Source organism: Euprymna scolopes, chromosome 29 (assembly GCF_053919585.1).
Source record: "Euprymna scolopes isolate OS-2025 chromosome 29, ASM5391958v1, whole genome shotgun sequence".
Taxonomy (NCBI): Eukaryota; Metazoa; Mollusca; class Cephalopoda; order Sepiida; family Sepiolidae; genus Euprymna; species Euprymna scolopes.
In genome coordinates, this window is record NC_136510.1 from 73488599 (window position 1) to 73504658 (window position 16060).

At 34.3% G+C, this 16060-nt stretch overlaps 1 protein-coding gene across 4 annotated transcripts in view; it reads right to left on the reverse strand.

Annotated features, from left to right (window-relative positions):
- LOC145252712 (putative E3 ubiquitin-protein ligase HERC4) overlaps positions 1-16060 on the reverse strand; it is a 160713-nt gene that overhangs the window by 15762 nt on the left and 128891 nt on the right. For all 4 annotated transcript variants that reach the window (XM_080112544.1, XM_080112545.1, XM_080112547.1 and 1 more), the window contains exons 21-25: positions 14222-14317; positions 12951-13069; positions 9584-9631; positions 8595-8661; positions 3727-3809 (exon numbers count right to left, since the gene is read on the reverse strand). In XM_080112544.1, coding sequence (XP_079968670.1) covers positions 3727-3809; positions 8595-8661; positions 9584-9631; positions 12951-13069; positions 14222-14317 — 413 coding nt within the window. The remainder of the gene's footprint in view (positions 1-3726; positions 3810-8594; positions 8662-9583; positions 9632-12950; positions 13070-14221; positions 14318-16060) is intronic.

Genomic DNA, 16060 nt, shown 5'->3' on the forward strand with positions numbered 1-16060 from the left:
TTAGATCATCCTGTCCTCTTTTATCTGCAACAGATTCATAATGCAATATAAAATCTAATCACATTGAACACATTATGTTGGTATGGTCATGTGGATCGTTCATCCGCACGGATAAACGATTGCAGAAGCGTAAATGTACTAAATCGCAGAAAGGTTGGTTGGCCAAGATAAATTTGAAAGCAGATCATTAGATATGACTACACAGAGTAGAATTTGAATATGGTTGATCTGCTGAACGAAAAACTGAAAGAGTGAGCTTGTGTAATATATTTTTTAAAAAAAAGCAGAAAAATGATGTTAATCGAATAGAAGAAAAATAATAAAAAAATGGTGAAAGTATGAACTTAAAAAAAAAAAATCATCCAATGAAATATTTTTAAAAATCTGATGCATATATTCCTATTATATAATCTGTGAAATGGTTGATGGATTTTAACTCTTCTCCATAAGGTTAGGCACAAGTTAGCATGGTTTTGAAATGCTAATGCACTAGGATTAGCAAAAAATGCCTAAGCAGCCCTGCAACATTCACTGGTAAGGGCACTTCAGGCAATCAGCAACTCCCTCCTCATAGTAGATAAAGCCTAGGAGTGTGGACCTCCTGAGATTGAAGAGAACCATATGTTAGTAGAGCAAAAAGAAACCATAACAGATCGTCCATTGGATGGTTATTGAACTTGGCATGAACACATCGACTTAAGCTGTGTTACAACAAGATATTATAATAAGGCTGACTGGGAAGCCATCAGGGAACTAATTAGAGATGCTCCATGGAAAAATATTTTCTCTCTCCCTGCTGAACAGTGTGCAAACGAGACCACTGACTGGTTCAAAACTACAATCGAAGCGCATGTTCCCATGCGGAAATTTTATAGTAAGCCCCACTCTCCCCAATGGTTTACGTCGACTTGTGCAACTGCCATTACTCAAAAGCAGCATGCATACCGTAGGTTTAACCGACATAAGTCCAGTTCAAACAGACTGAAGTATATAGAAGCTAGAAATAACGTTAAGAAAGAAATAGCGACAGCTAAGAGAGAATTTACGGAAACCACTAAAAAGCGCATCGAAGCACAAAAACTAGGAACTCGAGACTTCTGGAAAATCTACAACAGTGTAGTAAATAATGGGCAATCAACAATTCCCCCACTAACCAACAATCACGAGGTTGTCTCCTCAGCAACCGACAAGGCTAACATGCTTGCCAGTCGGTTTGCCTCAAACTCCACACTGGACCCTTCCAACCACCCCCTACCTGACTTTCCTATGCGGACAGACGCCACACTAGACGATCTGAAAACCACCCCTGCTCAGGTGCATGCTATCATAAAAAACCTTGACACCTCAAAAGCATGTGGACCCGATCTTATCCCAGCTGTGCTATTAAAAAAGTGCTCAGCCGAAGTAGCTCCAGTTCTCTCCAAACTCTACAACAAATGTCTTAATGAAGCTTGCTTTCCGGGCTGTTGGAAAACTGCTTCTGTTGTACCAGTATTCAAGAATTCTGGCGAAAGGACAGACCCATCAAATTATCGCCCCATTAGCCTCCTCCCACTTTTTGCCAAAATATTTGAGATCATAATTAACCATGCTCTAGTCCATCATCTTACAGATGCTAAACTACTGACTGACAAACAATATGGATTTAGACAAGCCCGTTCCACAGCAGACATCCTCACCGTGATCTCTGAACGTATATACCAATCACTGGACAAAGCGGGGGAAGGCAGAGCGGTAGCTCTAGATATATCTAAGGCTTTTGACAGGGTATGGCATGAGGGTCTCCTCAGTAAAATCAGATCATACGGTATCACTGGTAGAATACTTAACATAATTAAATCCTTCTTAGATAAGAGAAAAATCCAGGTAGTCCTCGACGGTCGCACATCTAAACAATATGATATAAATGCGGGAGTGCCCCAAGGTTCTATCCTTGGACCTCTATTGTTCCTGATATTCATAAATGACCTCCCCGACAACATTGCCTCTGAGATGGGTATATATGCTGATGACACTACACTCTATGGCAGACACGACAGGAAGACGAATGAACACATTTCTAAAGAAATGGCAGAAACACTAGAGGAAGACCTCCAATCTGTAGTGGAATGGGGACAAAAGTGGTTGGTCGCATTCAATGCTGCCAAGACTAAACTAGTTTCATTCAATAATTACAAGAAACCCTCTCTACCACCAATAGCAATGGCCAACGACTCTTTATCTGAGAGTCCATCTTTCAAACTCCTTGGCCTAACGTTCACAGGAAACATGAGTTGGAACAATTACATTGAAGGCATTGCCAGGGCCGCTGCAAGAAAGGTAGGCTCTCTCTACCGTGCTAGAAAACTACTAACACCCGAAAGTATCCTGTACCTCTATAAGGCCACCATTCGCCCATGTATGGAGTATTGCTGCCACATCTGGGCTGGTGCATCTGCTACTAGTCTCTCGCTCCTTGACAAGGTTCAAAAGAGAGTCGCAAACCTGATAGGCCCTGAACTGGCATCTAAGCTTCAGCCTCTGTCCCATCGACGAAATGTTGCATCCCTCTGCCTTTTCTACAAGTATTTTAGTGGTGAATGCTCTGATGAACTGCAATCATTTGTGCCCCCACGACGCGAGCACCCTCGACAAACCCGACAGGCTACTAGATCCCACCTCCACACTGTAGAGGTCCCTAGATGTAAAAGATCTTTTTACTCCAATAGTTTCTTCCCCAGAACCGCAAGACTCTGGAATTCCATTCCAGGTCCCTGCTTCCCCAACAGTACTGACGTGCAGAAGTTCAAGTGTAACGTGAACCGACACCTTGCTGCCCAAATCCCTACATAGTACCCCAGTAGTTGTTGCCCCTGATAGTAGCCCCCTACACCAAAGTGGCAATTTGCCTTGTTTGGGGTGAAAATGTAATAAAAAAAAAAAAAAAAAAAAAAAAAAAACATCACATATAGAAGAGAGAAAAGTACATATTTAAAAATAGATGAACATTTCAAACTTTAAAATTTTTATTTTCCACATTAGAATTGACAGCATTTCAGGTGTCATTTACTCTCATCAGACTTTAGGATGTGAAGAACACTTAAAACATGTGTCGCTTCTACTTAGAGAGACAAAGCTAACATACAGATTATATGCGGCAATCTCCATGTTCATCTGAATATAAGTACATAATAAAAGATCTTAAGAATGTATGACAGAATACATTTTATTCTTTCTTCTATTGATTTCTTCTTGAAACCTTTGTATCTAACATCATTGTGTCATTTATATCTATGTTTTATATTCTATGCCTATATTCCCATTGTCACTGCCAGTTTAGCATTATTAAACTGTGTTCAAATAACATGTTATCATCACTAAAATAAATTAGATAAAAATGAGCAAATCATTAAGGATTCATCTATTTTGTAGTCTGGATGAGCATTTGAACAACAAGTTCTTTGACCTCTGACCTTTTCAGTGTTGCTCAGTTTTAGGCCTGTACATCTCAAGCTATGAACCTCTGACCTCCCTGTACATCACTTCAGTCTGCATCTTTTCATTGTTGTCAAGAAGTTTTCGCAGGGTCCAATTGCATGCTCCAAATTTTTTGGCATTTCTTTGTTTATCACATGATCTCCATTTAGAGATGCTGAGGAGTTTTCAAAAGCAACAACGCGTAGTTGCAATCATTATACACCATTTCTATAATAGTTAAAATATTATACGAATGAAACAAATTCTTACTTGTTTTCCCTTGTGACAGATTTTTTGGAACCATCCCGAACCATTTCCACACTTTTTGCCTTTCCATAACTTTCTACCGACACCTGCACAGAAAAAAAATAGAAATTGAAAACAAAATTAATATTTCAATTTTTACAAGAATGATAATTAAGTTAATAATTTGTGGTTAAATACAATGACCCCACAACTCAATCTTCACTCTTCAATCCTGCAGTCCAATGCACTTCTGACAGCAATTGCTTCTGCCAAACAAAAAAGACCTCTCTCTCCCAAATACAGGCTTTTTATAGGACAAAACCGTCCAAAGTTATTTGCATACTCTTCCCATGATCTCTAGTCTATAAATAGACGCAGTGACCATTCTCTTCTTCTTCTTTCACTCTCTGAAGCGGGCGTTGCCAGTGGTAAAAGGTTTGCACGATTTTTTTTTTTTTTTTACTACACGCCCCATGATCATTAAAGATCATTCACATCTCATAATCCCGTGTCCAGATCGGCACATTGCGTTCTCTTTGCGGTCTCTGCATCGGCACCGGTTCATCTTCATCACTCCCTGGCTCAGTACCACCATCCTCATCACCTAAATGGACCACACGCCTTAAATCTAAAACATGTCGTGGCATTCCATTGACACTTAAGTTGTTTGGGGATTGCACTCCTGTTATCACTCCTCTTCCCCACTGCGTTGTGCATCGGGCATTAGGCGGTTTCACCCAAACTTCTTCTCCTATTTGGATTCTGGCTGGTCCTTGATCATTAATTTCCAGTGACATGTCTCTAGGATGCCTCCATTCGTAATTAAAGATTGCTCTATGTGGTACTGTGTCATCTCTTTGCCCGACCTTAGGGGACATGTTGTACCAAAATGTGGCCTCTTCAGGCGATATTCTTTCTTTCTCAGCTATTGCTTTCACGGTCCGATGATGTCGCTCCACAATGCCATTTCCTCCAGGTCTGTAGGCTGCCCTGTAATAACTTTTAATCTTCCATTTTTTTAACATCGTCTGAAAGATTTCTGAGCGAAAAACAGTGCCGTTGTCCATTATCACCTCCCTTACTAGACCTCGTTCAAGCATCACCTTTTCTAATTCAGTTGCAACTGCAGATGCGGCTTCCACTCGCAGTTCCTTCCATATCGCCAGTCTACTTGGCCCACAATCAATTATTGATAAGTACGCTCCCCCTCGGTAGTGTGCTATGTCAATAGCTAGTCTCGTCCAGTTCGTTAAAACTCCAATTTCCCCAGGATTATGTATATTTGGGGCAGGATCGATCGATTGACACCGAACACAGTTCTTTACTATCATCTGAATTTCTTCCCGTTTTACATTCGGATCCACTTGCCTCACCAAATATAATGTTCTCTCCACTCCCATGTGATGCATGTCATGCAACTCTTTAATTTCTCCAATTCCAAGACAGCATATCGGCGCCTCCTCTTTCTCAATTAACCACCGTTTTTTTATCCGTGTTAGCGCATCTGCCTTGTTTCTTTCAGAAGGCACAAACACTGCTTTTATTTGCAGTTTCAATTCAGACATCAAATCTCTAAGCATCCCTAATCTCCGCTTTATTATCACTTCTCCGGCACCCTTTGTTCGTATTCTGCCACTCTCCTCCACAGTAGAGTTCACCCAACTGAGTACAGTGGCTGAATCAGTTCTTATTTCAATATTTGTCAGTCTCCATTTGATAGCTAAATTGACACCCTTTAGAACAGCATCTAATTCAGCTATGTTAATGTGATTAAAGTCATCACTTTTCCTCAGCCAAGTTGCATCTTCCGCCACCACACCGCCAATCTCGACAACCACGCCAGTTGCAACATTGCTTGCATCACACCACACGCCTCCTGTGCTCACTTAAGGTATGTGCCAAGCGCCATTAACAGGGTCTTCTTTTTTCACCTCAGCTAGAACCTCCTGCATCACTTTCATGGTTTTGCAATCAACTTTTTCTTCCCAATCCATTCCATTTGCTCTTCTTTTCACATAACTGCATGCTAATCGCAGCCATCCAGCAATTGGATAGTGCCCCAATAATTTACCACAGATCGAAAATAGCTCCTGCCTACTAATTTCTCCTCCCATCTCTGGGATCTCGTTGCCTCTCCTGAACATTAGTGCACCCATCTTATTTTTCATAAGCTTAAGGCCCAGTGCCGCTCCTCCGTCCAGGGATTCCGGAGATTTTGGTGCTAACCCAAACCCCTTCAAATGTTCCACAACTTCCTGTGTCGATATTTTCGTTACGTCTACCATTATATCATCAATGTATGAATCAGTGGCCTCTTTCGTCCTACTTCCTTTCTTTAATACTGTTTTTAAAATGGCTGCCATAATCTTTGGTGCGACATTAAGTCCGAATCCTAATCGTGTTAGGCAATAGGTTTTTCCTTTATAACAGACCAGCTGGTACTGCCATAGTTCCTTTGCCACATGTAGTTGCAGGTAGGCAGACTTAAGGTCCACTATTGCGGTCCCTCCTACCAACTGTCTCCACTTTCTTATCTTTTCATCACATACATCTATTATGTCGCTCCCTGTATGACACGCCACAAAACGGTTCAACTCACGAAAGTCGAACACTGGCCTAACTTTCCCTTTTGTGGCCTGAAATACTGCCATCAATGGCAACATGCCTTTTCTTTCTCCTTTCCATGGTAACAGAATACCATCCGATATCCATCTTTCCACCTCTTTCTCGAATTCTAATTTCTTATCGCCTTCCAGAGAGTTTTTATAATATTGGACTTTGTTCTGCAATACTGGAGGCTCTCCCTTCCATGTCCATCTTACTGTCCATTTATCTCCATCGAAGTTTGCTTCAAAGTCTTTATCCTCGATTTTGCAAACATTCAGCTGATGGGCAGCCACGGCACATTGTATATCTCCAAACTTCACTTTGGCTTTCTTTATAGTTACACCTCCCAGCTCATTAATCACGTCCATTCCAATTATGATGTCGATCCCATCAACGATGTGATTCATCAAGATTGCCCTCACCTTTACGTGCATTCCACAGACTTTTATCTCCACTTGTCTGGCTCCTTTACATTCTATATTCCTCCCATCAACTGCTTTCACTGTACCGCTCCTTCCATATCCCTTCAAAAATTTGGAATTGATTAAAGTAGTGGTGCACCCAGTATCGACAAGTGCAGTCATTACAGAATCATTCACCTCTACTTCTATTATAGGAAGAGGCCAGTATCGCGCCTTCATTTCATTGCTAGGGTAGCTTGCGGCGCAGAAGCTCCCCCTTGCCCGTTTCCCTGAATCTGAGGACAATATCTCGCAATGTGGCCAAATTTTCCACAATTGTAGCATGTTGCCCTGGTCCTAGGGATCTCTGTGCAATCTTTTTTTAGGTGCGGTCCTTGACATCTAAAGCACTGAAGGCTTGATTCTTTCTTTCCCTTATTAGTCTCATTAGTTTGCGCACTTGCGGCCAATGTCCGAGTTTCTACGACCCTTTTGCTGACTAAAAGCCGTGCAGTCGGTATCAGTTTGCTGACATCCATTCTCTCTATGTTCGGTAGCTGCTGTAATGCCACAGATACATCGTCTGGGAATCCAGTTATGAATGCCAGTTTGGCTGTATGTTCCAGCCCTCTTCCCAGATATCCCGCCAGTCCAGCCAATCTTTTGATTTTATTAGCATAAACATCCACCGATTCTCCTGTCCACTTGAATCGTTGCAGTTTTTCGTATGCCTCAAAAGGCCCCTCAGTGAAGGCGGTCACGAGTCTCATCTCTATCAGTTCTGCATCTTCTTGTTCTGCATTGTTCATCTCAAGATAGAGAGTGAATGCATCTCCCTGCAAAAAAGTGGAATAAAACTGGCAAGGTCTGGCACATGTTGAAGCTTAGCCACCAGTTTTACTTTCTTTATCCATCCGACTACATCACCTTCTCCACTAAAAGGTGGTATCACATCTTTTCCCAATCTCAACATCCCAGATTCCATGATCTGTTCTTAGCCGAAATAGCTTGTGGTTAAATACAATGACCCCACAACTCAATCTTCACTCTTCAATCCTGCAGTCCAATGCACTTCTGACAGCAATTGCTTCTGCCAAACAAAAAAGACCCCTCTCTCCCAAATACAGGCTTTTTATAGGACAAAACCGTCCAAAGTTATTTGCATACTCTTCCCATGATCTCTAGTCTATAAATAGACGCAGTGGCCATTCTCTTCTTCTTTCTTCTTTCACTCTCTGAAGCGGGCGTTGCCAGTGGTAAAAGGTTTGCACGATTTTTTTTTTTTTTTTTTTTTTACTACATAATTACAACAATTCAATAATTTCTTTAAAAAAAAAAAATATTAAGGAAGCATGTGATTAGTTCCTTTCACTGGGTTTATTGAACACTAAATGATGGCTCACTATATGTTTGCTTGAATAAAGATAAATAGACTTCAATTCTCTTCTTTTCTGTTGCACTGGCCTCATTGACTAAAAGCATCAGATTTGAGTTAAAAATGGACTCTTGTCTGGGCTTCAAGTCATGCAACCGAGGGAACATTAAAGATTCAGTAAAGATGAAACATATACATGTGGATAATAATTTTAAATATTTGTTATGAAAAAAGTTTTATTTATACAAGCATAGCATGAATAGGGATATAAATAACTATTTGCTATTGAGCACTAATATATAAACAGAGATTTTTCAGATATTTGAACTCGTGGATAAAAACCTAATCTGGATTACTAATATAAAGTCAGAAAATCTTTGGAAACCAGGTAGTGCTTATGATTTTTATTAAATGAAAAACATTCTAAATTATTCAGTAATTAAACTGTCAAAATCCTATTTTAAAATAATTTGTTAAAAAAAAAAATGGCAACATTAAAATTTACTCACCTCAAACGTCAAATCAAAAACCTCTTCAAAATCATCTCCTTCATATTCTAAAACTTGTTCAATACTCCTGTAACATTACAAATTAAATTATTATAAACATTGATAAAAAGGAAAATAAATGTAAACTTAGTTTATCAACAACATCTTGTATAAAAAGAATAAAAATGTAGTCATTAAAATTTTCTTATAATTTTACAACCAACCATTTCATCAAGTGTTTTCATTATGAAGATAAAAATGTGGACTTTTAAAAACAAAATGTTTTCAAAATGTTTTTTTGTTTTTTTTGATTCATACAACCATGTTGTTGCTGAAAAAAATCTCCCTTTACCTGATTAGAAAACGTCTTACACCTACTATTCTATAAAGTATATACCTTTCTATAAAGTCAGCATTTGCCTGTGCATAGATTATTGTTACTACATCTGGACTGGTGCACCAATCACTAGTTTCTTCTTGGACAAAATGCAAAAAACAAAAAAAAAAGAAAGAATTTCTAACTAGAAAAATTTTCAACAAACTTCTTTTGTCAAACTGCTTACCTTTGGAATCCCCCCCCCCCGATCATACCAACTTGCAAATATTTTAATGTAATGTGAACAAACATTTTACTACCAAACTCCCCACCCAGGTTGTGATCATACAAATTTGGTTTCTATCACAGTACCTCTTCATGCTTCAGCGGAAATATACCTCATGAGAGGTGTAAAAAAATAGTTCCAAAACTTTTCAACCAATGTTAGCCGACATTTTTTGGCATATATTAGGACAATTGTCGCAATCATATCAATTCTCATAATGCGTGACCATGACATTTTTAATATGTGAAGATTTATTGCGAAAAAAAATTAAGAGTTACAGACTAGCAACAACAACAAAAAAAGCCTCTTACTGTGAAAACACATACATTAAACAATGTTTTTTTTAAAGATAAAACACAAAAATAATAGTTGTTTTTAATGAAACCTTTAGAGAAAACATGGTCTTACCGCCCGACAGATGGCATTAGTTCTTTGAGATCTTCCAGAACAACAGGCCTACAATAAAAACAATATACATTGAAAGCAAATGCTTTTCAGAAATAAACAAGAAAATAAACAAATGTAATTGCTATGATTCAGTCACTCACAATAGGAAGCCCCCATTCATTTAAATGTTTACGATAACGTGGAATGTATATAAATGTGTGTGCGGCCATGCAGGTCTTTATAACAGAGAGTCTTAATGTTTTTTTATATTCTTTAAGAGGTTAAATTAAAAAATATATCTATAATATTCTGACTTTGAGGAGACTCAATTGAAATCCATGACATTTTCAATGTAAACCATACGCAAAAAATATTATAACAGCTTTACTATTATGAGCATTTTTGTATTTAGTACACACTGTTTGGCAAATTTACCATAAAATGACAAATTTAGAATAGCCATCATTTTAATATATACATATATATTATTAAATATAATTTCATTATCATTTCCAATATATATTATTAAATATAATTTCATTATCATTTCCAATATATATTATTAAATATAATTTCATTATCATTTCCAATATATATTATTAAATATAATTTCATTATCATTTCCAATATATATTAAATATAATTTCATTATCATTTCCAATATATATTATTAAATATAATTCCATTATCATTTCCAATATATATGGCATGATCATGTTGACAGTGACACACACATTCTTATAAGAAGGCTGAAGTTTTACCATTTAGTTTGAGAAATGTGTTAACAAAGATTAAGAAAAGTGTGAATTACACAAGGAATAACGTCAGACAAAAGCTGTGAAAGAAGTCGATGGGGCAACATTAATAAAAAAAATAATGTCAAGTTGTTTCTCTCTTCCCAATCCTACTGCACAAAGATGAAATACGAGAACGCCAGTCAACCATGTGTTAATTCATTAAAATTAACAAATGGAGAAGTTTTCTGTGAAAGCTGACAGATTCCAGGCATCATCATCCACAAAACAGCCACAGTACAGATGTGAAATCTTGACACAGAATCGCGAGAAAATCATGCTGACATACAAGAGAGAAGAATACTGAATAATCAGTTGAATCAAAAAGTCACAAAGCATTTGAAGAAGCCATTGAAGAAGAAAGAAAAAAAATCAAAGCTTGAAGTTATTGTCTGAAGAGATACTGTCAATATTAACTGTGTATAAATGTCTGTTTCAGTATGAAAATTAATTCATGAAACAGTGTACCGACTGTACATATTAATCAAATTGTAAACAAACAGGCAGGAATATGACTTTATTATAATAGATCAGTGAAAATTCCACACTAGATGAATTCCTTTAATTTTCTTGTTAATAGTTAAAATAACGTCTGACAGGGTCAATACAATTTTAAAAAATTACTCTTTCCTCCATTTTAAATATTGTTTAAATAAAACAAGAACTTTATTATTTAGTAGCAATTTAATTCTTTTGTAAACAATAAATATTCTCTGCCTTCTTGCCATAAAAACAATTGTCAGCTAAATATTGTTCAAATCAATAAAACATTTCACTTTTAAAAAAGTATTTAAAATTATACTGCTCAAGTTGATGGGACGATATTTGATTTTGGAACAATTCATTTTAAAATGGGTAAAAGTCGAAACTTATCTTAGCAATATCAGATTAATCAGACTCATTTTTCTTTTAATGTGTGTTAAAGGTGATAACATGTACAAACACAACGTATCTTAATGTATTATGTTGCTGTTTTTGTAAATATTGTTTTATGCCATTTTTATGATTTACATCTTTAAAAATTTAAAAACAAAAAACTTGTTAAACTTCATAACTGTTTGCCGTAAGTGTTACTTCAGTCTTTGTTGTCAAATAAATGGCTATAAAATTATTAACATACTAGGATATTTATTTGTTAAAAGGTTGGTTTTATACTTTATTTGAGACGGTAGGAATGTCCTTGGGTGGCAGTTGTGTTTGCAAAGTCAAATGTTTTAGCATGATGATTAAACGAACCTGAAGAGGACATGGTGTAGTATATGTTGTAGAGTAGGTAATATTAAAAACAAAAGTAAATCTCAGATGCAGAGTTATGAATTGGCTTTTTATTTTTGAGGGACAGATTCCATTTTTTTGTTCAGTTTATATATTTAAAAAATCTCAAGTAGAAATTAATCATGGCTGCATTTTAAAAACATTCAGTCAGTCAAGCATTGGGAAGATGGGTTTAATAAATACAGACAAGGATTATGAAATGGCAGGAATATAGGTAACCAAGGGCAAAAAAAAAAGCTGAAATAAAAATGAATTTTCCCTTTGTGCTTGTATGTGTGGAAAGAACAATGCCGAAACAACAGAAGAGAAAGATATGCGGCAATGGAAGGAGACAAGGAGTCATTCTTTGGTTAAACAAAAGATTCATTTAACTCCACTACACTAGGTGTGTCAGAAATTTCGTGAAAAATATTGAATAATTCCCCCCACCCCCGTCTTTCCAAATGAAAAATGTAATTCAAGCCCTAATTTTCTTTTCAATTAAAGGAGCAAGGACCAAGGTTTCATTAAAAAAAAAAAAAAAAAAAAGGTTTTAAACTTCGGACTTTACAGGTAAATCTCTAAAAAAAACACTATTTTTTTTTTTTGTTTTAAATTTGAATATATTATTTATTGATCTTTTATCTTCAATTTGTGATATATAACACTTTGGTGAGTAAATTTTTTTTTTTTTAATAGACATTTCAAAATGGGAGGCGTGAATTAATTCGACCCCCTATCTTTCCAAGCTTATAACTACTCAAAAAATGTAATTCAAGCCCTAAAGTAATTTTTTAATGTTAATTTTGCCTTCACCGCAAAATTAACATTTTCAGAGACAACTGTCATAGGGAAAATCAGCTTTTTCTTATTAAAAATAAAAAATAAAAGAACCGGATTCCAATTAAAAAGTGGAGAACGCCTCCAGCAATTTAAACAGAAATCTGCCCTTTTCAGATTTAAAAAGTGAAATACCACTAAAAAATGAAAAACATCCCTGATATATATATACATAAACAAAGTTAAGTAAAAACTGCCAGAAAAATTCACTTTATATATTTAGGGAAACAGAAAGCAAATCTATTTTCATTGTTTTTTCTACTTTCTATACAAATTTAGACATAAGGTTTTTTTTTTTTAATTTTTCTAAACTTCATTTTTTTTTCTATCTTATTTCTTGTATGCGAAACACTCATACACTACAAAATAGAGTAACATAAAAAGTCATTTTCGCTAAGTGTTCTTCACTTCATTCATGTGAAGCATTAAATATTAATCCATTGAATAGAAAAGATTCTTAAAACACAAGAAATAATGATAAAAACACTCGAACTACTGACCTGTTGAGTAATTTCTTGAATAGCGCCAATGGGAATGGTAATACAATAATGGTAAAGTTGTAGATGGCCAAGCCACAAATGGCACCAATCATGTGAAATTTGTCTGTATCTTCGAAGGTCTGAAAATTAATACCACAAACAAAAGTGTTAATTAATGGGAAACAATATGCAAGCAAATAAATGTGTTTTCATTTTTCTTCATGAAAACAAAAATATTTAAATTTAAATAGTTTGTACCAGCTCTTTAAGCTGTGTAGGTACAGTGTTTGGGTATCTCAATTTTTATCTTTATATAATTTCTACTACTTCATTGCAAGTAAGAAGGAAAATATTTCTTAAAAAAAAAAAAAAAAAGAAAAAAGAAAAAAAGAAAAAAGAAAAATGCTACTTGTATGAGAGAGTAAATAACTATGATGAATGCATACAGATCATTTTTATTCGCAAAATAATTATTCAAAATTGTTTCTAAACAAAAATAATTATTCAAAATTGTTTCTAAACAAAAATAATTATTCAAAATTGTTTCTAAAAAATAATTATTCAAAATTGTTTCTAAACAAAAATAATTATTCAAAATTGTTTCTAAACAAAAATAATTATTCAAAATTGTTTCTAAACAAAAATAATTATTCAAAATTGTTTCTAAACAAAAATAATTATTCAAAATTGTTTCTAAAAAATAATTATTCAAAATTGTTTCTAAACAAAAATAATTATTCAAAATTGTTTCTAAACAAAAATAATTATTCAAAATTGTTTCTAAACAAAAATAATTATTCAAAATTGTTTCTAAACAAAAATAATTATTCAAAATTGTTTCTAAACAAAAATAATTATTCAAAATTGTTTCTAAACAAAAATAATTATTCAAAATTGTTTCTAAACAAAAATAATTATTCAAAATTGTTTCTAAACAAAAATAATTATTCAAAATTGTTTCTAAACAAAAAAAATATTCAAAATTGTTTCTAAACAAAAATAATTCACTTTGAATTCATGCTTAATAGCCTTTATGTCTATTTTTTTTTTTTGTAGATTAACCAGAAAAGTTAGTTTTAAAAAATACTTATGTAATGTTTTATAACATTAAGTTAATTTAGTAGTGATAAATATTTTTAGCTTTGTAACCTGATATACAAGCGAGGTAAAACGTCAAACTAATCTGTTCAGGGAATTAATTTTACCACTCTTGGGATGGATATTCTTCTAGTCCATGTGTACATATAAGATTAAAACAGATTTAACAAAGTTTGATTCAAATCCAAACTTACTTCACTGTTGAACCACTGAAGGTGGGATTCTTCATAATATTTGAACATACCATAGTCGGGATTCAAAATTTCACGCATTATGAGCATAAAGAATTCCTGAAATAAAAATTAGATTTTTTTTTAAAATGTTTACACATTGTTTTCAACAATCATTGCCAATAAATTTACAGAGTTTTAAGATAACCATTTGAGAGACTTGTAATTGACTTGGATTATGCTTGTCATAGATGTTGGGAGTGTTGCCCATTCGATTAATGGTTAAACTGTGGCACATGCGGCACACTATTTTTTTTTTTAAATATTTGTTTACCCCAAACAAGGCAAATTGCCACTGAGACATAAGATCTTCTGTTACTTGGATTAGCAATACACATGAAAAAATTTAAATAGCTTAAAATATCTCATTAATGGCATATACAGAAAGAGCTTGAAGAGCTAAAAAGGAATCTTTTTAAAAAAATTTAAATCTGATTAAAAATAAGGAAATTATGACTTTGTGCCTTGCAAATTTGGATATTTTCTCTTTAAGACCATATGGGTATGCTGTATCTTTGCTAAAACAAGATTAAGCAATGAAATTTGCCATATAAGTGTATTTTTGTGCAAAGAATCAGAATATGTCACTGAAAATCTCAGGAAATTAATAGTTTTTAAATAATCTACAATAAATGCACATAAATATGCTGCAATTCCTTAAAAATGCCATGTATCCATTAAAAGAAAAGTTCAAGAACTCAAAGCTGAATTATAATGCATTATATGTACAAAAAACTGAAATTGAAATCTAAGACTGTTTAAAAATGAATATATTGCAATATTTCTTTGGTATTATTGTAGATTAACACCGTCCAACAGAAAACAAAACAAAAACAATTTTAGAATGAGGGTTAGTTTCATAAATTGAATGTAAAATAATTCACCATGTCGAGGCCATTCTAGCATTTTAGGGCAGTTAACCAACATATTTTTATGAGAGATAAATCATGTGCATATTTAAGAGAGGAACTATTTTTTTTTAGATGCTTATACAGAGGAATTTTTTTTGGTGGGGAGCTTGCCACTCAGACTTAGCATCATTGTTAGGGCTAAAGAAAGTTTTAGGAGGAGGCCTGCCACTCATATCAAGATTAGAAGTAGGATTAAGGGAGTTTTTTTTTTAAGAGAGCGTTTGACACTCATATTTACAGTTATTGGTTCATAATTATTGGCTTTTGAAAATGTTATGGTTTAGATTTTGAACATCAAATTACTTTTAAATATGTAAATTTACATAAATGAGAGGTGTGAAACTTTACAAGAATTACGACATACAGATAAAAATAAAGTTTATTTAAAATAAGTGACATCACTAACAAAAAATGTGATGTTTTGGAAAAGTATCAAGTATTTTTTGGCCACCCATTTAAATATGAAAAAAAAAAAATTGCTAAAGCTGAAAAATCCTTCACAAATTTTGAATTTGATTTTTATTTTCAATTACATTTCATGTTTTTTTTATGGAGTGACATTTTCAATTTTCCAGTTTAAGACGTTTTTTTATTTCTTAATTTTACTAGAAACTGAGCATCCCTATAAATATTTAAAGTGATTTTTTTTTTTTTTTGCATTTTTTTATAATCTGGTAGATTAGTGTCCATTCAATAATAATTTGCTGAAAAAAATGGTAAAAAAGATGAAAATGAAAAACAAAAAAAGGGTACTTTACGACCTGCTTCAGCGTAGTATAAACACCCCAACCTCCATATGTTAAGAATGGCTTTCAGAATAAACATCCCAACGTCCATATGTTAAGAATGGCTTTCAGAATAAACACCCCAACCTCAAAAGCCTTTCTTAACA